The sequence below is a fragment of the Corythoichthys intestinalis genome, chromosome 22, assembly GCF_030265065.1.
Source record: "Corythoichthys intestinalis isolate RoL2023-P3 chromosome 22, ASM3026506v1, whole genome shotgun sequence".
NCBI lineage: Eukaryota > Metazoa > Chordata > Actinopteri > Syngnathiformes > Syngnathidae > Corythoichthys > Corythoichthys intestinalis.
In genome coordinates this window covers 16,547,059-16,575,054 of record NC_080416.1, presented here as the reverse complement: position 1 = coordinate 16,575,054, position 27,996 = coordinate 16,547,059, and the positions used below count along the sequence as shown (strand labels likewise).

At 39.6% G+C, this 27,996-nt stretch overlaps 1 protein-coding gene across 2 annotated transcripts in view; it reads right to left on the bottom strand.

The window, feature by feature from the left end:
- Positions 1–1,596: 1,596 nt before the first annotated feature.
- Positions 1,597–27,996, bottom strand: part of trappc9 (trafficking protein particle complex subunit 9) — a 280,127-nt gene continuing 253,727 nt past the window's right edge. For both annotated transcript variants that reach the window (XM_057828240.1, XM_057828241.1), the window contains 2 exons: positions 5,146–5,369; positions 1,597–2,050 (listed from right to left, as the gene is read on the bottom strand). In XM_057828240.1, the coding sequence (XP_057684223.1) occupies positions 1,871–2,050; positions 5,146–5,369 (404 nt within the window). In that variant the 3' untranslated portion in view covers positions 1,597–1,870. The remainder of the gene's footprint in view (positions 2,051–5,145; positions 5,370–27,996) is intronic.

The window sequence follows — 27,996 nt, the reverse complement described above, 5'->3', positions numbered from 1 at the left end:
CAGGACTAATCTTGGCCAATTCATCTGGACCAAACTGCTGTAGTTGAGTCAAATTCCTGTGATGTCTGGCATGAATCACTGTCTTTAAGTCATGCCACAGCATCGCAATGGGGTTCAAGTCTGGACTTTGGCCACTGCAGAACGTGTTTTTTGTTCTTCCGAAACCATTCTGAAGTTGTTGTACTTCTGTGTTTTGGATAATTGTTTTGTTGCACCATCCATCCTCATTTTAGCTTCAACTGTCTGACAGTCTCAGGTTTTCCTGCAAAACATCCTGGTAAACTTTTGAATTCATTCTTCCATTAATGATTGCCTGTTGTCCAGGCCCTGAGGCAGCAAAACAGCCCCAAATCATGATTTTACCTCCACCATGCTTCACAGTGGGGATGAGGTGTATGAGTATTCTACCCTGAACTCTTGGCGTCATCTTTGGTGGACAGCCACTGCTTGGGGGAGAAGCAAAAGTGCCAAACTCTCTCCACTTGTAGACAACTTCTCTGACTGCCGATTGATGAACATCCAGACTTTTAGAGATGGTTTTGTATCCTTTCCCAGCTTTATACAAATCAACAATCCTTGATAGCAGGTCTTCAGACAGCTCTTTTGACCGAGCCATGATGCACATCAGACAATGCTTCTCATCAAGACAATTCTTACCTGGTGTGTGTTTTATAGTGGGCAGGGCAGCTTTAAATCACTAATCAGTGATTCGGTACACACCCGACAAATTGTTTGGTAAAAATTGATTTCAATTGCTCTTTAAGTCTCCTTAGGCAGAGGATTCACTTACTTATTTTTCCCCCTTCTGTCATTGCTTGCATGCTATCCTCATTAAAATACAAAAACCAAATGTTTGGGTGGTTTAAGTTAGAGCAAACATTGTTTTACATCTGTGTGATTTTGAAAAAGATCAGATCACATTTGATGGTGATTTTATGAAGAAATGTGAAAAATTCCAAAAGGTTCAGATACTTTTTCATACCACTGTATATGCCTGGGCGTCCAGCTTCAGAATGTGCAGAAATGTGAGAAATTCCAAAGGGTTTAGATACTTTTCAAACCACTATACTCATCAAAGGCAGTCAAGTGTCAGATTCTAATTGACAAGCATTCGCGTCTATGTCTCTGACATAAGTGACTGGTTAAGCATTGCTATCTTAACGTCATTATTTTATCATGTTTGGGAAAAAAAGGCCTGTACGACTGTTCGACTTTTATTTTCCTGGCCATGTTTGACTCCAGAGGCATTACCATGCAATGTAAAACCACCAAGGTTAACTCCCATTGCGTGAAAATACATCCGTGCTGATTCAATGCTGAGGTAAAGGTTGAAAATGTTCCCTGTACTTACATTTCAAACACTTAATCACCTGTCTGTCCAAAGCGTTGGGAGAACAAAGTTTGGTCGAAATCCGCCCGTTTCTCTTTAGTGCTGCAACAAGATGTAACAACCCTTGGGGGGCTTGTCTGCCATCCAATCCCCTTCCTGTTGCTGCCAAGTAAAAAAGATCCACAGAGATATACAGTGTCCAGACAGACATGCAAAAAAGTGGAAAATCTTACCTGCCAGAGACTGCCAACCGTAAATCAGTGAAATGACAAAGCCATTGGGGAGGGACAGCTTTGCTGATTTAGTTTATTTACATTTAAATGGCTGCTTTTCATCTGTATTTCAGTTTGGACGGAAGAAATAACTTACCAAGATGTACATCCTAGCTATAGACTGGCACATGGTAGCTAGCCAGGCTAGCTCAGTAGGCTAATTGGCAAGCAAACTCCTAACACGGTTTCATGTTAAAAAGGACATTTACATGTCATGTCAACCTTATTTACAGATATTAACACAAATTCAAACTGTTCTGTGAGGTCATCAGGCTGCCGCCTTTAGAAGAGTGTCCAGTGTTCTGATGTGGACGCTGGGGAGAGTGAACCAGGCCAAAGGCAACTCTCGCCCAGCGCTGTCATCCTGAAACTTGATGTTAAGGTAGAAGTCTCCAGTGTAAAGGAAGAGCAGCGCGCCCATGCAGATGGACTTTTCTTTGGGTTTGACCTGCACAAAGTGAAGAGAGAGTGGGAAGAATTATGTACAACATGGTTTACACTTGGGGATTAGGAATTTGTGTGGCATCGATTAAAAAAAAAATCCTTTGTAATTCCACTTCTGCTATGCGCACTGTGGCCACCAGGGAGCAGTATAATAAAAACGTGGACACACAAGAAGAAGACTTCTACAACCGAGTCAGTGAAGCAGGAATGTTACTAGGGTTGTTCAGATCATGTTTTTTTGCCCCCGATCCAATCCCGATAGTTTTAGTTTGAGTATCTGCCGATCCCGATATTTCCCGATCCGATTGCTTTTTTTGCTCCCGATTCAATTCCAATCATTCCCGATAGTTTTTCCCGATCATATACATTTTGGCAATGCATTAAGAAAAAAATGAATAATACTCGGACGAATATATACATTCAACATACAGTACATAAGTACTGTATTTGTTTTTTATGACAATAAATCCTCAAGATGGCATTCACATTATTAACATTCTTTCTGTGAGAGGGATCCACGGATAGAAAGACTTGTGACTTTGTATATTGTGACTAAATATTGCCATCTAGTGTATTTGTTGAGATTTCAGTAAATGATACTGTAGCCATGCCCAAATGCATGATGGGAAGTGGAACCATGACTGTGCGTAGTGCTACCAATTGATATATCTTCTCTGCGTTGAGAAATAATATAAGGTGTTAAGAAAAAGATCAATTGCTACCTTGCTTCCCCACATTGCTTCCCATGATATTTCTAATTGTAGGGAGAGGGATGGTAAGGCTTTAGCCAATTAAAAAAAGGCTCCAAAGGCTGCCAAAATTCACTCTACTCATTATACGCTGCCTTTTATCTCTCTATATAGGTAAAACAGCGCCATTACAGATTGAGCGCGACAATGCGTGAGTGGATCGTACAACGCATGCATTAATTGCATTAAATATTTTAACGTGATACATTTTTTAAAAAATTTATTACCGCTGTTATCGGGATAAATTTGATAACCCTACCTTAAGCCTAAACTAAAGACTGGACGAGTGTAACATATTATGTCTATAACGTTAAATACAATTAGAAAACGATTTAATGAAAAAAAATATATATATATTAAAAAAAGGCATGGCCGATATTTTTTTGCCGATTCCGATACTTTGAAAATGACGTGATCGGACCCGATCAATCGGGACATCTCTAAATGTTACCATTTATTTTTTCCGCAGATGATAAAGAATATATACTTGCTGCTTGTTGCATAGCAGTACTTCTCAAATAGTGGGGCGCAGAGGGATGCCAGGGGTGGCGGACTTGACCTTGGGGAACATTTTTGCCATACTAGAATCAAGTTTAATTGCACATTCACTTAATGGGTGGCAGTGGCTCTCTCATTTTCAGAGTGTGTGCAGTATTTTTGAACCAAACAAGACCACACAGCAAAGAGCACTGGAGTGAGGAAATATGAAGAGCTATGACAAGGAAATATGACGAAGCGTATGTAGCGTTTGGCTTTTGGCTTTGACTTTTACATCAGTAAAAGCTTTGTTAGTGTTACTTCAGTAAACCAGCGAGCACTGTTAGAAACATATAAAGTGGCACATAGACTGCACTATAAGTTGACGGGAAACGGGGCCGCTCCACAGGGGGCCATATTTTCAGAAACTTAAAATTGGAATATTTTCAAAACCAAAGCTGCTAGCGACCTAAAACCAAAACAGGCACCTCCCTTAGGCATACATGAGTCTCCATGAGCAGCGACATTAAAAAAAAAATTCTAAGTTGTTCCCTAATAAAATCCTGACTATTTTTTATATAAGCATAACAAAACTTAAAATGGCTAGAAAAATTCTCAGATTTTACGCTACATGCACAAAAATAATTAAATGCAGAGAATCACTATTTTGAGGATCAATAGACTTCAATTTTTTTTTAATTTAGTGCAATTTTGACATGTTTTTAGCAGCTAATAAATCAATCAATTTTCATACTTTAATACTTGAGGAAAGCATGTAGAATCAACTTAGTTTTACTCAACAAAAGATAATTTTGCTTTTTTCTACATACAATAACAACTTATTTAGGTTGAATTCCGATGTCACTATTGCCTCAGCACGTCTTGCCGGCTATCTGACCCTTGTCGTTTGTCGATGCTCCATAAAATAATACACGTAAAATCCGATTTTTTTTTTTTTTGTATGGACGCAGAAATGTCTAAATTACTAGTCTTTTGCCAAAAACAGGGCAGTTGGCCGAACATCTGATTACTGGAATGCAAAGATACGCTATTGAGTATGGATACAAATCCAACACGGCGGCCATCACAAAACAAAGAGCTTTTTAAGTTTAAAATTCTTATAAATAGATGTGTAAAAATTTTTATAGACATGAACGTTAAACAGTCTAGATTCGTTCATTTTACATACGTATTTCAAGGTAAAGTTAGGGTTAGGTTAAGTTCATTTTTTTCCACAACGTTTCAAAGTGCACGCATGGTGGTATTTTATATAATAATTACCTTGAATCCTCGACCAAATCACTCTTGAGACACTCCTGCTCGCTTGTACGCACTAAAATTTTCGTCCGGTTTCAACCTAAATCCGGCGTTAGAACGTATTGTGTGTGATTTTTTTCAGGATCAAATGGTCAAAAAATGTACCTTGAGTGTATTTTTACAGTGTGGTTGTGACTTTTTTAAATTAATTTTTTAGATTCAGGCAAATTGATGCGCTTTAAGTCTTTTCTGTTACAAACAAATCAATGTTAATAAAGTTATACTTTATTGTAAGTTGATCAATATTACTTTTTTTTCTTCAAAATTAAAAAGGACACAATGTTTTGCAGAGGTTTACTTATAATAATAATTTTAGAGACAAATGATACTATTTACAGTGATGGCAGAGAGTTGTGGGGGCGTAAGAGAAAATAATTGAGAAGCACTGTTGAATAGTGAGACAAAGTCACTGCTGCATCTAGTAATAGATGATAGACAACGATAGACAAAGCAATGACTTATCATGAAAAACTAGTTATATTGGGTCACTAATAAGTGAAAGGACCACTGTATTATAAAGTTTTTCAGAGTGTAGTGTGGGGTGTTTAATATTAACCGTGTCGATGCAGAAGGTGTTGGAACCGATGAAGGTCACAGCCTCGCCCATGTCGTAGTTCTGAACACCATTCTGATAGTCCTGATAGGGCACCACGGTCAGAGCCAGGGGGCCCACGGAGTTCTTGCTCCGATTGGTCAGCTTGATCTCCAGGGAAACCGCGTCGCCCACTCGGCAGTCGGCGATGACGTCGCAGTCGCAAGGCTTCCCATTCACCAACACATCTGGACAGACAAAGAAGCATTAAAGGTGGAAATATGGAAACTATCAATTTGATTTAATTCTTCAGGATGGAATTTTGATTTCTACTTCATTCAATATAAATGTTTTGGTGTGAATGCTGTGGGAAGAAGAAATACATAATGCACCTGCTGATAGTTTTTTAAGATTGTCATGCCCATATTAACATATGCTTTTTTTTTTTTTTTTTTTTTTTTAATCACAATTTTGTCAGGAGGTGAAACCATTCCGAGAAGTTCTCCAATACCATTAAAATCAAATCAAATATTAACAAGAAACAAGTAACTTTTTTCTCCCGAAGTAGACCGTCATCATTACAACAGAGAACAAATCTCGCCTTGATGTACACATCGCCTTCGTATCAGACAGTGTTTTTCGTCAACGAACAATTTTTTCATGACGAGACGACGATAAGCTAAAAACGTGCTTTGGGAGACTACAACATAACGAGACGAATGCCAGTTTTTGTCTGACGAGATGAGAAAGAGACGAAAATACGCAATGGTTTCTTTTTATATGTTTACAATGTGTGACATCTGTGTAGTTAGCGTGCTACGATCGTAGCAGTGTCTGGTTGTGTCACTCGTGACGTGCTGCGAGTGCCCCAACCCATCTCGACTCACCAGTGTGTCATCTTACACACGGTAAGATTGGTTTACATGCAATGATGTTGCTTTAGCATTTAAAGGTCTGTGCTGAGTGATTATCTCACACTAAATGTAACTTAGCATTAGCATAGTATCCGCGTTAGCATTAGGCTAACGCTCACGGCGAGCGTTCTCTTAAAATCTCGGACAACTTTTTTTTTTAACATACAGTCCGTGGTGTTCAGGTGGATATAATTAATTGACTGTTTTCCTGCTGAGTGCATATAATCACCAAGTTTGCATTGTCCTCCTTGTAGAGTCCCTGACAAAAGTCTCGTCACTTATCCATTCAGTAGAAACAGCAAATAGAAACAACTTCACTGTTTTCTGAGTGAATCTCGGATCCATGCGGGCTCCAGTAGATCTCCTGCAATATTTGCGGTGACTCTGGTGTAATTCAAAGATTCATCTGAAAAATCGACCTTTTGCCACAAAACAGTGAAGTTTGGTGGTGGCAAAATCATGGTCTGGGGTTACATCCAGTATGGGGGTGTGCGAGAGATCTGCAGGATGGAAGGCAACATAAATAGTCTGAAATATCAACAAATCTTAGCTGCCTCTTACATTCCTAACCATAAAAAGGGGACAAATTCTGCAGAAGGGTGGTGCTCCATCGCATACTTAAATCTCTACCTCAAAGTTTCTCATGGCAAAGAAGATCAAGATCCTCCAGGACTGGCCAGCCCAGTCACCAGACATGAACAGGATGAAAGAGGAAGCATGGAAGACGAAACCCAAGAATGTTGATGAACTCTGGGAGGCATGCAAGACTGCTTTCTTTGATGTTCCTGATGACGTCATCAATAAATTGTATGAATCCTTGCCGATCCGCATGGATGCAGCCCTTCATGCCCATGGAAGTCATACAAAATATTAAATTTGGATCTCACAGAACCACTACTTATTTCGCTTATGTTATGTAACATATTTTTGTATTTGAAGTACATTTTTTGTTCAATTTTCACACAACTTTTTGTAGGCGACAAAACTTTTGTCTTGCCAAATTTGACCTTTATGTCTTCATTAATTGATAAATCTTTTATCAGTGGAACAAATACATTTTTGTACATTCAACATCATTTGAGAGGGTCTTAGCTTTCATATGAGCCATTTCTGAAACCAATTGAATCATTAAAAGTCAGGTTATTAGGAATTGTTTCTACAAAATGGATAAGCGACAAGACTTTTGTCAGGCATTGTAGACGCTACAATATGTGCTCGTCTGTCAATGTTCATTTGAAATAGTTGAAAACCTTTTTTTATTTATTGAGTAAATTTTTAAAACTTCTACAGACAAAACATTTTTTAGTAAACATCGACTAAAACTAGACAAAAACAAACACATTTTGAGATGACTAAAATATGACTAAGATGAAAATTAAAGGGGCTGCCATAAACAACACTGCTTGCAAACGAGTTGCGAGCGAGTTCAAGCAAACCTCGCTAACCTCATGATGTGGCCCTGCTTGGTCCAGATGCGTAGGTTAACGTGGCGATTTGATTTGAACAAGTGAAGTCAACAGACACACGCACACACGGAGCAAATGTCACACACGTTGTGGTGTCACGCCCGCGGCTGCGATAAACACTGTGAGTCACAGCATCTGACACCGTGTGACAAGCTGATGGAAGAGCCGAGCGGTGTTTGGAGTGTTTTGGGGAGGGGGCGTGAAGATGGACAGATGTTAGGGTGAAAATTGTGTGTGGCATGTTGTGGGGGCATCAATTATGCACAGTGACCAACACACAATGTCTACAAATACAGGACAACAGATATAGAAATATTAATTTCCACACTACACTCAATCAACAGTTCAACAACTTCTAATCAACTACTTGATTGTGTCGCGACATGCTCATAAATGCATTGGGAGGCGTCGATGTGTTTATTAATCAACCTTCTGGAGCTGACAGAAGGTTACAGTAGCAACAAGTTGTTATGTAACATGAACTTGGACTCGCGTGCTGCCCCTGGCCAGATAATGCTGCAGTCTTCTGCGGGAGTCGCCACAGCAACAAAGCAGGGGGTTAGAGAAGGTATAATAGTGTAAGATGACGCCTCAAAACGGAACAGAAATAATGCTGAGGCTCAGAGATTTAAGGCGCCGCCCCTTGCCGGAGCAGACGCCAGGAGCGAGACGGATGGATGGAAAGTAACACTTCGGAGATTTACGAGTGCTAACTGGATTAGGGTGTCTGTGTGTGTGTGTGTGTCACCATAGGTGTAGTTTCAGCTCATGACTGTGTAATTTGGTGGGACGGGCCAATTGGTCCCCGGGAGATTCAGACTTCCATTCTGGCTCATCTAAATGCCACGAATTATCATCCAATGGTACAGGTAAACTCACTGATGATTAGGTGTGTGACAAAATATCGAAATGATGATATATCGTGATACTTTGTATCCCAAAAGGTTATCGATATGCTCCTGCCAAGAATCGAGATATCGTTGTAAAAAGGGGTCAATATATAAAAGAATAAAAAAATAAAAAGAAACCAACAAGTTGCTACCAAAATCTTCCACCATAATAGTGTCTCAGTTAACTCTAAGGCATAAGCAGATTTTAAGGGGGGGGGGGGGGGCAGGAAGGCTAGGAGGCCGTACTGTGCATTCAGAGATGCTCATCTGCCAACCTTGGTTGTAACGGCTGGTTATTTGAGTCACTGTTGCCTTTCTATCAGCTCGAACCAGTCTGGCCATTCTCCTCTGACCTCTGGCATCAACAAGGCATTTCCGCCCACAGAACTGCCACTCCCTGGATATTTTTTCTTTTCGGACCATTCTCTGTAAACCCTAGAGATGATTGTGCATGAAAATCCCAGTAGATCAGCCGTTTCTGAAATACTCAAACCAGCCCTTCTGGCACCAACGACCACGCCACGTTCAAAGTCACTCAAATCACCTTTTTTCCCCATACTGATGCTCGGTTTGAACTGCAGGAGATTGTCTTAAACCATGTCTACATGCCTAAATGCACTGAGTTGCCGCCATGTGATTGGCTGATTAGAAGTGTTAACGAGCAGTTAGATAGGTGTACCTAATAAAGTGGCCGGTGAGTGTATTTTTATAATGGGTCAAAATTATTTTTCGAACAGATCATGTGACTAGCACCTTAGACGGTCATTTGCTTTGCATATAATTTCCAAAAAAATAAATAAATAAATAAAAATAGGGGAGGGCAATTTGTTTTTCAAATGATTTTTTTGTTTGATTGAAGCAACTTTTTGGGGGATTGAATGATTTAGACACAAATGTCCTACCAATCAATGGCCCAAACACAAAAAGGATTGCTTCAATCAAAGAAAACTTTTTCAATGAAAAATGAAGTGTTAAAATGCAAATTGTTCAATCTCAAATACTTTTTCGCATTCAAAACGTTTTCTATGATTGAAAATTTTTTTTTTTTTGATTAAAGTGATTTTTCTTTTTGAAAATATATATTTTGAAGCAACTTATTTTTTGATTGAATAAGAAAGACAAAAACGTCCTAGCCAAATTGTGGCCCAAACACAAACCAACATTACTTCAATCAAAAAAGTTGCTTCAATCAAAAAAAAACGAACTTGACTCCAATTAAAAAAAAAAAAAAAAGCTTTCACATGCGTTTTTTTTTTTTTTAGTTTCAAATTTATTATTGCATTCAAACACTTTTTTTTTTTTTTTTTTTGATTGAAGCGACTTTTTTTGATTGAAAATATATATTTTGATTGAAGCAACGTAACTTTTTTTTTGTATTGAATAATAAAGACACACATCTACCTCCATATGGCTCCGACCAGGGGATACAATTTTTGACTGGAGTAACTACATTGGCACTACACCGGCAGGCGTACCATATTCAATAGTTGACGATCTTGGCGAAAAGTATTGCCTAAGCAGCCTGATTCAGAATTCCCCTCAAGAATGGTGGGAAACAAAAAACGCTCATTGTCAACTTATTATAATAAATATTCTTGTAAATTAATTTTATGGCTGACACAGCGTTTCAGGGTCATCAACATGTTGTGCCCCCCCTGCCCCAAAAGTCAAACTCCGCCTATGCTCTAAGGCTGCATTGACGGTGCACGACGCCCAATCCATTTAGGGGCAGTTTACATGGCGACACTGCGACACAAAGACGCAATGACTGAGTAGCGAAATTGCCTCGCGTGCATATGGTGTCGGCGAAGACGAAAAATTCTGAATCCTGCCTCGAAAGTGGAAGAATTCGATTGCGGGGGATTGAGGGGGTCTTGCTTCGCATGCATATCAAAGGCTACTGCCGCGCCGGACCCACGCCGATAACGTCAGCACTTGTACACGTCACATTGGGCGTGCGCAGCGGTGCTATTTAACATTAAAAATGGCAAATGGCGGAACGTCGGCTTTAATTTACTGTTTTAATAATATTTTTAAATTAAAATATGTTGAATGTTTCTATTTTTGTGCCTTTTGGAGCAAAAGGAAAATGCCATTGCTTCGAATGGGCGGGCATGTTTTCTTCCGCGCTGAGGAGCCCCGTGGGGTCAAAGTGCATCATTCGCTGTCGCCTTGTAAATCTGCACTGCCCCCTAGGGCTTGGTTTGAATACTACATCGTTTTCATGCGGAATTGCGACATTGTTCGAATGGAAACGAAACCATGGAAATGCAAATTTGAAATTTTTCGTCTTCTTGGAGAGTCACCATGTAAACGGCCCCTTAGACTGTGGGTTTTCAGGGCATTTACAGTTCACTTGCGGTTCCTTTTAGGGCATTAATAGGTCATTTCCTGTTGAGTTTGAGTCACTGTCTATTCATTTGGGTGATTCCCAGGTCACTTCCTGTTCTGTAACTCAAAATCAACAGGATGTGACCCATAAAATACCCCAAAATCAACAGGAAGTAACTGAACATCAACAGGTAAATGACCTTACATGGCCCGAAATTACCTCATTGTCTGGCATTGGCTGCCTCTGAAGGCCGTAGACGTTCAATCCGTTTGAAGTGGGAGGGCTTCCACCCTCCCATTTCAAATGGATTGGACGTCTACTGGTGATAAACTCATTCCAATTTACAGCAGAGGCTTGTTTTTCTGTTTATTAGTTGTTAGTCAGAAAATCCTTCTAGGATATTCTACAAATGTTCGATCATCGTTGTATTGCCATATCGTCAGATCATCGTTATCGTGAGCTTTGTATCGCAAATCGTATCGTATCGTGAGATACCAAGAGGTTCCCACGCCTACTGATGATTGAGTTATCTCCTTCATTGGTGCTTAAGTTAGTACTTAAGTTTTTGTCAAACCCGCTTGATTCAACCAACATTGGCCAGGGCTTCATCATTGAATATGAGGGCCTGATCACTGACAACAATTTCACCAAAGACTTCTCTCTTGGACGGTTTTGCACCACAACCATACCACAATTAAAAGTTCATCATGTTTTACTCAAAATCACACTCCAAGTTACGTTTGAGGACATATGGGACGAATGACGACTACAGTCTGTGAAGGTGTGAATATGTAATTGCTCTAAAGGCAATTAAATGCATCGCACCTGTCAGTTTCTGAATTGAAAATGACGAGTTTCAGAAATTAGTAGTTAGGTTTTGCAGGGATAGGACATCAAACATCGCCGTGGTGGAACTTAATTTAGTCGAAAGGATGCTTGTTGTCATTGATTTGTTGGTTAAACAAAAATGTAATATAGTTTATAAATATTAATTACTTCAAAAAACTGAAAATTAACCATTTAAACTAATTCTGTGTGCTGCAGAACTGCATATTTAAGTGGACTACCGTAATTTTCGCACTATAAGGCACACCTGACTAAGCCGCCACCCACCAAATTTGACACGAAAATGACATTTGTTCATAGATAAACCGCACTGGCCTATAGGCCGCAGCTGTCCTCACTGTATTTTGGCATATTTACACCAAAATATATTATCCGGTAACACTTTATTTGACAGCGGCATCATACAACTGTCATAAGACCAAATGAACCACCGTGAAGCTTTGAACCAATTGGCCGCAAAGTTTCATTGCTTTAAGCTTCATTTGGCCATCACTGCTCCCTTGGGGGAGACTGTCAACCTCTGTTGCCACCTGCTGTCAACACTGTTGTTGTCCAACATGCCTCCTAGCATGCATTGCAGCGCTAGAGATGTAAATAACAATCAAAATTCATGTTCTGTGTAGACATGTGCCGGTTACCGGTTTCACGGTTTACCGTGGTGTGAAAACGTCGCGGTGTCAAGACCACTAAAATTTTCCGTCATACCTTAGTACGGTATTCGCTATTTTTCATGTGCCAAAATGCAGCCGAAGTGGCTTGGTGCGGCAGCGCTCACCCTTCCCCTGTTTGTTGCCGTGAGTGTCAGTGACGCTATTCTGCTAAACAGCAAACCCAAAAACAAACCCTCCAAACACAAGGCGTACTTTTCTTCAATTTATTGAGCTCTCAAATCGTGGTGAAATATACAAATGAATACATTTAAAACGTTATACAATTGTATTTTCCACATGTGAGTAGGTTCAACAGGAGAGCAGTAGAACCATGAAAAAGGTCGCCAAAAACAAAACACACATTTTCCTTTCAAATTCAATATACAAACTAACTAAAACTTACAAAGACGAATGTTAGCCTAGGCTAAGCTGGGAGAGCAGCTTTGTCGACGTTTCATGTCTCACAGCCGCTGAGTGAGAAACAAGCTTAAATGAAGGAGGGAGAAAAAAAAAGGATTGCGTCAAAGATCGCTAATTGCGAAAGGAGGTGTCACTCCTCACTTTTTGTTTTAGATGAAACCTTTCCTCAACAATATTTACATTTTAACTAACTTATAAAACTAACTTACACATCTTTAACTAACTTATTAACTTATGAATTCTTTGTTCTTTTTAACACAAAGGCATGACATAATGTAGAAGAGAGTTGACACAGTGGCTGAAAATGGCGAAATTGCAGCTTCTCCCCCTCAAAAAAAGTCATACAGTATATATTTTTAATTTAGAAGTGTTTTTACTTTTTTATAGCAATTATTTTGTTCTTGCTCTAATATTGAGCAACTTGAGCTGTGGCTGTGGTTATAGTCTAGGTTCTATTTATTTTAATTTTATATAAAATATTTGTTATTTTTTGTTAATTAATTTATTTTCACATTAATTTATTTTCACATTATATTCATGTTCCAATTTGCAAATATGTTCTGAAAAAAAAAAACCTGTTCAATGGAAAAAAGTTTTTTTTTTTTTTTTAAAAACCCATACATCTAAAAATTTTGGAGCTATAATTGCAATACCGTGATACCGTGAAACCGCGGTATTTTTGCTCACGGTTATCGTACCGTCAAAATCTCATACCGGCACATGCCTAGTTCTGTGCAAATTATTTCTTCAGTTACTGTTCCAGTTGTTTCATTAATTTCTAGTTATGGTATTTGATAACACATTAATGTACAGTGGCGCCTTAAGACTGTCATTAGACAATCATAACTATGACATGACACTAGGCCTGTCGCGATAACAGATTTTAGTATATGCGATATGCGATATTATTGCGCCGCCCCAATTTTTTTTTAAAACCAATTTACAATAACACAGTGAGAATACAGTATATATTAATAGATCAAGTACCCCCATTTAAACGTGATAAATATTTACTCTTAAATTCAAAAATACTTTTTAAGATATCACAACTAAAAACAATGGCCCATGCTTTTTATGTAGAAAACAACAACATTAATACCGCACAGAAACACAGAATAAATAAAATGTTTTTTTTCAAGGAAAAAAAATAAAATTGCACTTAATAACTTACTGTAAGCATTTAGGCAAATGAAAACTTTTCCCCTCATAGCTTCTCATATGGTGTTCCTTAGTGATGCAGCGATACAGTTAAGTCACGGTTTGGTACGATTTTTGATTCGATTCAACACATTTAATGCTCTGAAAGAAAAAAAAAAATTGTATTTTTTGTTTCGTTTTGCTAACGAGCGAAAATTAAATTGCCATCATATAATCATGCATTTAAGTGCATAATATTTACAGTATGTGCTTACTTCTTACTGATCTGAAGAAATTTTGTATAAAAGTGCTGAGAACAATCTTTACTGTTTGTAAAGTGAGGCAGGGCTACAGCTCTCTTAGCGGCTAGGTTTACTACATGAGCAAGACATCCTATATGTGGTCCGAATCCATTTGTGTCACGTACTGAATTAACAAAATTTGCAGCATTATCTATAGTGCTCACGTAGCCAAAGGGACGTAGCACATCTAGTTTGCTATTTCATGACATCTAGTGTGTGCGCGCATAAAAAAAAGATAGCAAACGCCACAGAAGTCACATCTGCTCATTACTGCACAACACCAGCATATGACAATCGACTTTCATAAACAGAACGAGTTTGAAGCACAGCGCTCTTAATTTGCCACTCAATGTTCATCATGTCCATTCAGCTGTCCGTTGTCAAAGCGAGGTTGTTCGTAGCAGCCAAGTCGGTAACAATGTTTTGGCGGACTTCGTTGTAAATATCCGGAAGCGCACGCAACAGTGATGTTGTTTTGTTCATGTGATGCGGTGTGAAAGAGACGGTTTACCAAGAGCCACAGGTTGAAGAAGTGTTGTTAGCGCCGTGTGTTGATAAAAACAAAAGTTGACAGCACGTCGTGGTCCGCAGTCAGTCCGGAGCACTGACGCAGCCGGTATACATTGAACCACGGCTCTGCCTTGAACAATGGGATATACTGTATTTTTCGGACTATAAGTCGCAGTTTTTTTTTCATAGTTTGGCTGGGGGTGCGACTTATTCTCTGGAGCGACTTATATGTGAAATTATTAACACATTATTATATCATTTCACATGTTATTTTTATGTTTTGGAGTGACACTGATGGCTTGGTAAACTTGTTAGCATGTTCTTTATGCTACAGTTATCTGAATAACTCTCAATAGCTATGTTATGTTAACATACCGGCCTTGTTGCATTTTGTTGTTCATGCATCATGTAACATTATCATACTGTACACTTATTCAGCATGTTGTTCTCTATTAATTTTTTCTTTTAAATTGCCTTTCAAGACTACATATATGTTGTAAGTGTTGGATTTTATCAAGTAAATTTCCCCAAAAAATGCGACTTATACTCCAGTGCGACTTATATATGTTTTTTCCCTCTTCGTTGGGCATTTTATGGCTGGTGCGACTTATACTCAGGGGCGACTTATAGTCCGAAAAATACGGTAATGGGAACGGATTGGCTCCGGCGCTATTTTTGCCGGCCCGGACCGAACATGGAACGAAGATGCATTTTGCGTAGTTAGTAACAAGGAATCCGACCTTTTAACAGCATGTCTGTCGCACGCGCGCACGCAACGCGAGGCGATAAATCGCAGCGGAAAAATTACCGCCTTCATTTTTATTTATCGTGCGATGAATGGAATTATTACATATTGCGACAGGCTTAAATGACACTGTCATCAGCATTAATGAATGCTTATAATAGATGTCATTTAGTGTTATCCGGCAAATTATCTCACTTTTGAATGGATGTAAAAGATTTATTATAGGAGTTAGTGACATAATTTGCCAGATGACACTTAATGACATCTGTCATAAGCATTCAGTAACGCCCATGATAGTGTCATGTCATAATTATGACGGTCCTATGACGCCGCTGTCAAGTGTTACCTATTAACCCAAATAAATCAACAAATAAGCCACACTGAACTATAAGCCGCAGGATTCAAAATAAAGTAAAAAAGTAGTGGGTTATAGTCCGAAAATTACGGTACATGCCATTAAACATGCACTCCATCCCTTCAAAATATTGCTGATATTTGTGCATTACGTAACCAGCACATGTAGTACTGCTCCTGGCTAGACTGAATACATTTTTATTGATAGTCTTATAAATAACAAATAAGCTTCCGCTATGGCATTCTAATGAAAATATTGAGGAAAGCACAGTTACATCATGTTCTACCCCTTCCACAATGACTGCAAGACAAAAATCAATATCCATCGTATTTGAATGACTGTATCCCAAATAGCCTGCCCGCAAATTCCTGGGGTTTTTCTTCTGTGTTTATTCCATAAACCACTCACATCTATGCTACAAAGGAAGTACAGCATGATCTGATTGCTTTTCAAAAATCATTCCCCTTGAAGTCAGTGCTGTCTACACATAATGGATCGCCAGTAGACGGCTTGAATTACTTGCGACAAGTGGAAGAGGAAACATATTTGCGCACTCGCATAACAAATACAGAATAATGGCATCCTAATAAAGATATTTTAACAGGAGATTTTCGATTCACCTACAGATCTGAGCTTTAGGTTGGATGAACAGGATAGCAGGGATCATATGTATTTGCAAAATATTTGAGTTATCTCTCCCTCTGCAGATATGAGTGCTGAAGCGTAGTGGGGACAAAAAAAAAGAAAAAAAAGCTGCCACAATAAATCTAATCTGTTTATTTGTACAAAAACCTGAATAGCGTGAGACATTTTCAGATATCATTCAGCTCATGGCCGCATAATATAATGAAATATTATTGTGTGAAAGAAGATCACTCCGATTTCTTTATCGGATCGAGAGAAGCTACTGCTAAAAAGCAAAGAAATATAGGCTTTTCTTTACTGATATTCATTTTGTTATTATTATTATTAGGATTTTTTGGAGCATTTTAGCAGAAGCAGGTAAGAAGAAAGTAATGTCCTAAATTTGCCTCCACCATGTTTCCAGGTCCAATACAATCAAAACAACCCAAATGCATGATGCCGTTAACTTTTTTTTTCTTCTTTTTTTTATTTTTTTAAAACCTGTCCTGTTCAGCTGTTTGACACGGAGAATGGAACGCTAAGTGCCCGGATCGTCTGAACAGTTTTAATGTTTCACATTGAGAGTCTGACATACTCCCATTGTGATCATTCAACATACCTCGTTTATTATGACAAAGCAGCGAACAGGAAGGGGTTATGGGGGAACAGAAGAAAAGAAACACAAGAGAAGAAAGAAAAGAAATACAAACTACAACAAGAAATACATTGAACGTCTAGACCAGGGGTCCCCATCTGCCGGGCCGCGGACCGGTACCGGTCCATGGCGCATTTGCTACCGGGCCGCAGAGAAATAATCAGTGTTGTTAATTTTACTTTGAAAAAGTAATTAATTACCGTTACAAATGACTTCTCCCAAAAAGTAATTGCGTTAATAACTCAGTTACCTGAATGTAAGAGGAATTAGTAACTTGGCAAAGTGATAATTTTCATGTTTTTTTTTTTTTCTCCAAAAAACAAAAACAAAAAAACAAACAAAAAAAACAGGTCACACAATGTGAAGTTTAAAGGTTTTTGGGGACAATTGTCCCTAGCCCAATTCTTCACCCTCCACTTAACTAGAGACAAGGGTATTGCGATAACTAGATAGTAACCTTTGCTATGTGTGGAAATCATTTAAAGTTGTGAATCAACCGTTAAGTTGTTAAAATTGCTCCCGTTATTGCATTAGTTTCCTTCTGTCTACTTTCAACATCTGTAAGTTTTAAAACTGTTTCATCATTTAAAGATAGATTTAAGTCAAGATTTTGCCGATTTAGGAGCATTTTAGATTAAAAAAAAAAAAAAAAAAAATGTTACTTAGGTTCGTTAGTAGGGATCTCTACATCAGAGCCTTCTTGAGAGGTCTACTGCTTTAAGATGGCGGCTGTTTACTAACGCATGTAGTCCTTAAAACATGTTGCCAATGCAGCAGTGTCTGTCATTTGCATCTAGTTCTATAATATGTGATATCTACTGTATCATGTGGGCGTAGTTTGTAGGCTATGGCTACAGTCAGGTATTATCGGAGCCACCTAGCATCGTGTTTGCAACGGCGTCTTCCCCACTCCTGCTCTCTCGTCTCCGTGAGTCCGTCTCTCTCAGACTTTTTTTATTCAACCAACTTAGTAACGCATAGTAACGCACGCCTTTCCCTCCTCAGTAATGGTAACGGCGTTGCCAAGATGAGAAAAGTAATGAATTAGATTACTCATTACTGAAAAAAATAACGTCGTTAGTAACGCTGTAATATTCTAACGCCGTTATTAACAACATGGGAAATAATAATTTAATAACGACCGCATTCTGGCCGAATTAACCCTGTGCCCCTGCTTAACACACCAATATTCCTGTCTACTCTAGATATAATACTACCGGATAGATTAGAAGTCGTCATAGAAATCCATTGATTGGACTGCTAGCAGTACATCTTGTTTGTGTATATAATATATCTATACGCGCTTGTCCTCGATAATAACGTATTACTATGCTGCAGGCGCAGCACATTTGTTCCCGGAAATAATTAGCCCCCACACGAACGAAGATGACTGGAAAACAGACGTCTTTGGAGATATTTTTACGGCGAAAAGGGCACCTGACGAGCCTACAACCTCGAAGACCCATGAAATTCGAAGGAGTGGATTCGTGACCCGTTTGTGAATAAACCGAGTGATTCGAGCATGTCTGTGCAACAGGAGGATCAACTTGTAGAGATCGCAAATGACGGCGACTTTATTAAACGTGCATTTGAGACAACAACTCTCCCGAGGTTCTGGATTAAAGTCATTCTGGAATATCCTGACATCGCTACGAGAGCATTGAAAACCTTGCTACAATTTCCAACATCGTATCTTTGTGAAGCGGGCTTCTTAATTAATGCTTAACGACAAGGCGAAGTCGTTAATAGTGAGAGCGGTGTGCAGTTGTTGTGTGCAGCTAACATGGCAGGATGTATCTGTGGAGAAGTTTTCTACAAGTCCTTCCATGATCAAACGTAAGTTAATATTCCTTTCTTTCAAGGAAGTTTGTAGTCTTTACTTTGGAATCGCTGCACTTGCGCATTTTACGGCTATGATTAACGTTACGTGTATGCGCAGAACCGTATCGTTGCAATTTTTGATGGGTTGCAAAATTTGTCAGAACACCGGTCCGTGAAAAAAAGACCCAAATAACACCGGTCCGTGGTGCAAAAAAAGGTTGGGAACCCCTGGTCTAGACTAAATACTAATATGTTGGTGCTATCGTCAGCTAGATGTATTTCCGGTTGACACCATGTGGGGGGCCTGTTGACCAGGGAAAGAGGGGGATGGGGGTGGGGGAATCTATAAGCTAAATGATTGAAAGGGCTAGAGCACAGGTGTCAAACCGATTCCAGAAAGGGCCAAGTGGGTGCAGGTTTGCTTTCCAACCAATGAAGAGGACACCTTTTCACCAATTAGATCTTTTACATGTGTAATCAGTTAAACTATTTCAGGTGCTGCTTGTTTCAGCAGGAAGTTCATTGGTTAAACTCTCTGCGTTGTATCGGTTGGAACAAAATCCGGCACCACTTGGCCCTTTCTGGAATTGGTTTGACACCTGTGGGCTAGGGTGTACACAAATCAGCTCTGTGATCTAGAACCCAGTAATCGTGTGAATCCCTTGTGAGAGTAAGCCCGTTGGCGACCCACACTACGCCGCCCTATCGCCAATCCCGGCACCTAGACACCCCGCCCGAGCGCGCCCTATCACATCCAGCCGCCCGACAGCCCAGCCAGGCGCGTGACAGGAGGCGTCCTAAATTTACCTCCACCATGTTTCCAGGTCCAATAAAATCAAAACAACTCAAATGCATGATGCCATTAACTAATGAATGTCTTTTGTAGAACTCTTGTTGAAATAATAGACCATACCAATTCCACAAGAGAATGAACACATCGGCAAGACAGCTTTGTATTCCATCAGGTACGATACCAAAGGAAGGAAGAAAGAAAAGCCGGCTAGAGGCCATGATTGTTTTGACTCATCCTGTGAAAAAAAATCGAAGTCATTAGCCGACTTCCCTGGAGAGTTGCACTATATAGCAAGTTCTAAACATGGCTGCTGTCATATGCTGAGCCGCACGTTTACTCCCTTTCCCCTGCCTCATTACTCGGCTCTGCTTGCCTGCCTTGCATGATACATTGCAAGCCTAATTATGTAAATGAATCGATTTTACCTACAACAATAAAACTTTAATATGTATAGATAACCCTGGGCGTGGCGCTGGAATTTCCTTCTAATGTATTGATGGGGTTTTGCTGACACATGAGATGTTTTGTTTAATGGTCTAGAATAACCCATTTACATGATTATCTTTCATTACACTGATAACAGTAGCAGCATTATTGTGGGCAAGGCTGAGAGATGTGCAATCACACTAAAGCTACTGTACATTTGATTTATGATTGTGCTGTTTAATAGCAGCTGTCCGTGCTACACGTATTTGAACTGGGCAAAGAACAATCCATTTTTGATCGTGTGTCCATGGTGGGGTTATGGGTGAAATGGAATCTAGCCAAATGTACTTTTTATGGCAAAGGTTTATTGAATATTTGCATTTAGAGTTCCCTGAGAATGACTTTCTAACTGATAACCGATATCCCGATATCGTCCAACTCCAAAAATCCGATACTGGGTAACACTTTACAATAAGGGTCCCTTAATTCACATTAGTTAATGCATTTTTAGACAATAACTAATGTTAGCTAAGTAACATTACAATAATTAATATAATTGCTTATCTAACATTTATTAATATATTAATTAACATGCTAATGCATTATTTAATGCATAACCAGACAGCAACTAATGGTTTGGTATAATAAAAATATATATCGGCCTATATAGGGTTAGGGTTTGTTAATTTAGCATTTATAATTTCTTAGTTAAGGGACACATGTGCTACAATTTACAATGAGGGTCCAAAAAGCATTCAGTAATGGTTAATAAAGGTTAAGGGGGGGAACTTAAGCATTTATAATTTCTTAGTTAAGGGACACATGTGCTACACTTTACCATAAGGGTCCAAAAAACATTCAGTATTGGTTAATTAAGGTTAAGTAATACTTATGAGGTACATTCACGTGAAATAATACCATACTTAAGGTTAGGTTAAGGTTAGCAGCACCCAAGGACTCACAGAGCAATGTTTCTCATTTTAAAATAACAATCACTTACTAGTACCAGTATACATTAATAACAATTTATTAATACACTAATGTATATGTGAATTAATGCTAAGTGATGTATTATATATATTATTGCCTAACCTTAAGTATGTTATTTTTTCACGTGACTGTACATCATAAGTATCACTTAACCTGGTTATGCATTAGCTAATGCATCAACTCATGTTAATTAATATATTAATAAATGTTATATAAGCAATTATATTAATTATGTTACTTAAACATTAGTTATTGTTTTAAAATGCATTAACTAATGCATTAACTCATGTTAATTAATATATTAATAAATGTTAGATAAGGGATTAAATGAATTATTGTCATGTTACTTAAACATGAGTTATTGTCTATAAATGCATTAACTAATGTTAATTAAGGGATCATTATTGTAAATTGTTACCCGATACTGATATCAAACCGCTACAGATATATGTGGTCGTGAACTTATTATTTTTCAATCATCTGTTCTTTGAATTTTTGTACGATGAATTCAAATGTTCTGCTCACATAACAAATCCCAAGCATTTTAGTTAGGAGACATCTATTGGACAATAAGCATAACTGCTGTGCTAAGCTGCGACCAGCCCTTGTACAAAGGCAGGAGGCTTCTTCATTCACTCTGAAGACAACATGCATATTGGCACAAAACAAAATTGTACTCCTACACAAGGCTGGAAAGGGCTACAGAGAAATTACCAAGCAGCTTGGTGAAAAAAGGTCCACTGTTGGAGCATTCATTAGAAAATTGAAGAAGCTAAACATGACGGTCAATCTAAATCGAAGCCCAATGTCAGCTATCACCTCATGGGGTCTCAATGATCCTAAAAAAAGGTGAAGAATCAGCCCAGAACTACATGTCAGGAGTTGGTAAACGACCTAAAAACAGCTGGGACCTCCGTTTCCAAGGGTACTGCTGGCAATACACCAAGACGTCATGGTTTGAAATCAAGCATAGCCCGGAAGGTTCTGCTGCTTAAACCAGCAAATGTCGAGTTCCGTCTTAAGTTTGCCTGTGACCATTTGGTTGATGCAGAGGAACCATGGGAACAGGTTTTGTGGTCAGATGAGGGCAAAATAGAACTTTTTGGTCGTAATTCCACTAACCGTGCTTGGAGGAAGAAGATTGATGAGTACTATCCAAAGAACACCAACCCTACTGTGAAGCATGGCGGTGGTAGAATTATGCTTTGGGGGTGTTTTACTGCATATGTGACTGGACGACTGCACTGTATTAAAAAGGATGACTGGGGCCCTGTATTGTGAGATTTTGGGGAACAACCTCCTTCCCCCAGTCAGAACATTGAAGATGGGTCGTGGCTGGGTCTTCCAACATGACCCGAAGCACACAGCCAGGAAAACCAAGGAGCGGCCAAAACGGAAGCATATATAGGTTCTAGCATGGCCTAACCAGTCTCCAGACCTAAACCCAAAAGAAAACCTTTGGAGGGAGCTGAAACCGTGTGTTTCACAGCGACAGCCTAGAAACCTGACTGATGGGTGGGCCAAAATCCCTCCTGCAGTGTGTGCAAACCTGGTGAAAACCTACAGGAAACGTTTGACCTCTGTAATTGCAAACAAAGGCCAAATATTAACATTCGTTTTCTCAGGTGTACAAATACTTATTTGAAGCTGTATCATACAAATAAAAATCATACATTGCGATTTCTGGATTTTTTTTTTTAGATTATCTCTCTCACAGTGGACATGCACCTACAATGAAAATGTCAGATAGCAGGGTGTTCAAATACTTATTTTCTTCACTTTTTATTCCATTCTATAATTGGCAACAAGTGGATGCATACGTAAAGCATAGCTTCTGGCATCTTGCAGAAGCACAATTAATTTTTCTGTCACATTACACCGCTAGCATAGATAGACAATGGTTGAGAATCATTGCCTTAATGAAAATAGTAGCTCCACACTGCTTAATGCATTAACACTGCCTGACGATGAGTTTGCCATACGCAGGCGAGGCGCTTTGCCCATTTTCCGGGGTGCATTTCAAGTGAGCAAGCCATCATGTGGGAGGCGGAAAGCATGTAAAAATTGCTCCTGATGACGCAGACGTAGGGGGTGACATGAAGAGGATTTCCCAGGCATTAGCTAAAGGCATTGCACTTGAAGGCGATGTCATTTTGTCATGTTAAAAAAAAAGGAGCAGCACAAAAGCCCAGACTATTCACCCACTCACAATCTGCTATGGCACGATGTTCTTGTTATTGTGTATGCGAGTGACACACTAAAAAAAAACTGTGGGTTAGAACCGCTATTATGTTAAAGATAAATTAAGCTTACAGCTGTTGGGGTGAAATGTTTCACAGGTCTCTGACAAATGTGCATAAACGCTTCATATCATCATCAACAAAAATATTTGTGCATGACTCAAATTAGACCGAACATTCCATGAAGTACAGTGGGGCGAATAAGTATTTAGTCAACCACCAATTGTGCAAGTTCTCCTACTTGAAAAGATTAGAGAGGCATGTAATTGTCAACATGGGTAAACCTCAACCATGACAGACAGAATGTGGAAAGAAAAAACAGAAAATCACATTGTTTGATTTTTAAAGAATTTATTTCCAAATTAGAATTGAAAGTAAGTATTTGGTCACCTACAAACAAGCAAGATTTCTGGCTGTCAAAGTGGTCTAACGTCTTCTAACAAGGTCTAAAGAGGCTCCACTCGTTACCTGTATTAATGGCACCTGTTTTAACTCATTATGGGTATAAAAGACACCTGTCCACAACCTCGGTCAGTCAAACTCCAAACTCCACTATAGCCAAGACCAAAGAGCTATTGAAGGACACCAGAGACAAAACTGTAGACCTGCACCAGCCTAGGAGGACTGAATATGCAATAGGTAAAACGCTTGGTGTCAAGAAATCAACTGTGGGAGCAATTATTAGAAAATGGAAGACATACAAGACCACTGATAATCTCCTTTGATCTGGGGCCCAATGCAAGATCTCACCCCGTGGCGTCAAAATGATGACAAGAACGGTGAGCAAAAATCCCAGAACCACACGGGGGGACCTACTGAATGACCAACAGAGAGCTGGGACCAGAGTAACAAAGGCTTCTATAAGTAACATAATGTGCCGACAGGGACTCAAATTCTGCACTGCCAGATGTGTCCCCCTGCTAAAGAAAGTACACTTCCAGGCCCGTCTGCGGTTCGCTAGGGAGCATTTGGATGATCCAGAAGAGAACCGGGAGAATGTATTATAATCAGATGAAACCAAAATAGAACTTTTTGGTAGAAACACAGGTTCTCGTATTTGGAGGAGAAAGAATACTGAATTGCATCTGAAGAACACCATACCCACTGTGAAGCATGGGGGTGGAAATATAATGCTTTGGGGCTGTTTTTCTGCAAAAGGACCAGGACGACTGATCCGTGTAAAGGAGAGAATGAATGGGGCCATTTATAGAGAGATTATGAGTGAAAATCTCCTTCCATCAGCAAGGGCATTGAAGATGAGACATGGCTGGGTCTTTCAGCTTGACAATGATCCCAAACACACAGCCAGGGCAACAAAGGAGTGGCTTTGTAAGAAGCATTTCAAGGTCCTGGAGTGGCCTAGCCAGTCTTCAGATCTCAACCCTATAGAAGATCTGTAGAGGGAGTTGAAAGTCCGTGTTTCCCAACAACAGCCCCAAAACATCACTGATCTAGAGGAGATCTGCATGGAGGAATGGGCCAAAATACCAGCAACAGTGTGTGAAAAGCTTGTGAAGAGCTACACAAAACGTTTGGCCTCTTTTATTGCCAACAAAGGGTACATAACAAAGTATCGAGATGTACTTTTGGTATTGACCAAATACTTATTTTCCACCATGATTTGCAAATAAATTCTTAAAAAATCAAACATTAGTGGTTGACTAAATACTTATTTGCCCCACTGTATACCAGATTAACTGCTTTATAAGGGGCTTATAAAAAGTTCTGGTATTTTGAGTACAATTCATGAAAAAGTGCAAGTAGATTTAAAAAAAACCCACAATCACTACAAAATAAAAACTAATCAATGAGGCAATTTTTTCTGACAAAAAAGTGTCCAAACTTGAACTTTGGTGGCAAATTCTCAATGAAGCAGAACTGTGGAGGTAATGAGCTGTCAGAAGTGTACTCGAGGGCAAATCACTAAAGACAGCTACCTACAACATTATTATTTCCTCCACAGAAGAAATGGCAATCAATGTATTTGAAAAATGACTTCAGTCACCTGCTGGGATAGTCGTGATTCATTGAGGATTGATGAGACGCAGTCATCTCATTAAAAAGCAACTCTTCTATCTGCCAACATTTTTAACTTATTTTACAAAAACAACACTAATCACTGGTGACATAATACGCTGTGTTCGGTTTGTTTCTGAAAGCCTGAATCTCAAACTTTTTTAAGTCAAACATTGATAATGAGGAAACGTGTAATTATGTATGTGTAACGTCATCTTGGCACTAGTCAAAGAGCACTTGTGTGGAGAGATCTTGGGTCGTGTTTACCAGCTGTTAATGAGTCCACTCTTTGTATCTTAACAGGTTCCTATTACCAGGACTGCAAATGATTGCACTCCAATTTAAACGCAAGGATAGCGAGGCAAGCATTCAAACTGCTTGGCATCACATACGGCGCAAAAGGGAACAGACTTTGAAAGCAATTGTAGTTATTATGTCTGAATGGAAGAAGAACAGTGTTTTCTCATAAGGTTTTTTTCCCCCTCTAATCTAAATAGAATAGTCAATACCCAACCGTACTCCCTCAAATGAGTGGAATCACATCAATCCTCCATGTGATTAACGACTGAATAATGCAAAATCTCCTGCAAATGGCCCGAGGAAGAAAACCTAGTTTCTCTGGCTTGCAATCAAATTAGACCCAAACAGCACACTGTCTGAAGTTGCATGCAATCAATCAGCGCATATAAAAACAGGTAACAGACTGCACTCATTACATCAGCCTCCTCCCAAGACTTTCTTATTGTCACTCATCGGGCCTTGAGAGATAAAGACACTTGTCATTTTAAAGGAAAAAAAAGCATGTTTATTTCATATGGTCCTGAATGAAATGGACTGCTTGGATGTGTGTGGAAGCGATCAATATTTTTATTCGCGCCATGAAAATGCGTGACTTCCGGCCAGAGTCTGGATTGAGGACGAAGGTGAATGTGACGTCAGCGGACTAATCATTTTCGCAATGCAGCCATTACTACAGTATGCAGATGGACTGCGGATTCAGCTGATTTTACGGAATAATTTGTCTATTTTTTGCGTCATGCCAGCCCAATGTGCTGCAGGCTTTTGTTGCTACACCAAGGAGAGTGGTGTGAGGCTTTTTGGATTTCCAAAAGATCCTGTTCACCGCGAAGAATGGGCAAAACAAGTCAGAAAATCTAGAGACCATTGGACGGATGACGAAGTGATTAAGCTATGGGTTTTATTTTATGTCAAAGACTGGGATAATGGCTTGTTGCACACCATGTTTGCTGGCTGATGAAGGCATGGCTGCCTATACAGCGCTATCCTCGGCTTGAGCCCGGGGAGCCCCCCGCTCTCGTCTCCGTTTCTCGATTGTGTGGAGACTTCCACTCCCCTCGATCCTCTTCACGTGCCCGCCTAGAGAGCGCAATATTCAGCTTGGGCTCGGGCAGCCACGCGCTCCGACATCGGGGGGTTTGTCCACAGAGAATTTCGGTGTTCATTCCCCTCTGCGTCCCCGGTGACGAGCACTGCCTGCCTGCTGGGGCCACAGCAAAGCGACGAGCCAAAACTTGCTCGCCGCCAGGGGCTGGCCGATCAGTAAAGACAATCACCCCTGCCACCATGTGTGACATGAGTCGGGGTAGTTTTGTGTGATTTTTCGATTTCAAAAAGCAAGAAAAAGACTTGGAATAACCATACGGTTCGGGTTAACATGTAGCCTTGCTCTCACGCCTCCTGTTTTGTTTACGCAATTTCCGTTCTCCGAAGCCGGAGCAGAGGAATGACATAAGCCAGACCAAGTCTGGTGGCATAAAATACCTTTGGGAGGTTTAAGAAGTCGGCAGTTTGGATCATTATCCAGTAATTTCGCCCTGTCGTACTGAATAAAGGCATTTTTAATATTCCATATTCCATTTAGCACAAGACTTATTTGTCATGACAATACAATTTATTAAGCAATTGGTGAAAAATACTTAGATAAAAAGAATATCCTGTAAAAATATTTGCGTTGAGAGACAAAAACAATGTTGAAATTTTGCTTCTCTGTCGCATTTGCCTCGTTCTCAATCTTCCTCCTCCATTCGGCTGAATTCTAAATCAGCTGAAATCGTTACTCTGCCGACGTCATCACATCACAGATGGTGGCACCGGAGCGCCATAATGCCAGGAGTAGCTAAACGGCAGATTTAGAGACTCATTTCTTGTCATCTGCGCTTTGCCAAATTGTTGTATAGACCCTTCTCACCAACGTCACAGAATGACGTGTCGCTGTATCCGGCCGCCATATTGTCCGTCTTTGTTTATCCATATTCTCAATGGTTTCAATTTGTCGTGCAATTTATAGTGCAATTTATGGAAGCCCCGGTGCTTTCAGACGCTATAAACTCATTGGATGCGTTGCATAAAAGGCGTTATGTGGAAAAGCTTCAGTCTATCCATTCGACAGATCCATATTTGATGCCTAAATCGATATTTTTCGACCCGCTGTCTTCGCCCTCTCTGCCTGACATCTGCTACCCTGATATCTACAACTATCTTGTCCACACAAAATCAGCCTATTCTCACGAAAGTTTAAAAAACTTCAAGAGCAGCACTCTAAACAACATTACCCTGTGTGACCCTTTACTTCCAATTTTTCTAAAATGGCGACAATCAATAAAAAAAAAAGTTGACTGCGATGGCCGACGCTTCAAGGATAGGTGGATATTGGACTATTTTTTCAATAAAACACGCAACAACTGTGTCTGCCTCATTTGCAAAGACACAGTCGCTGTTTTCA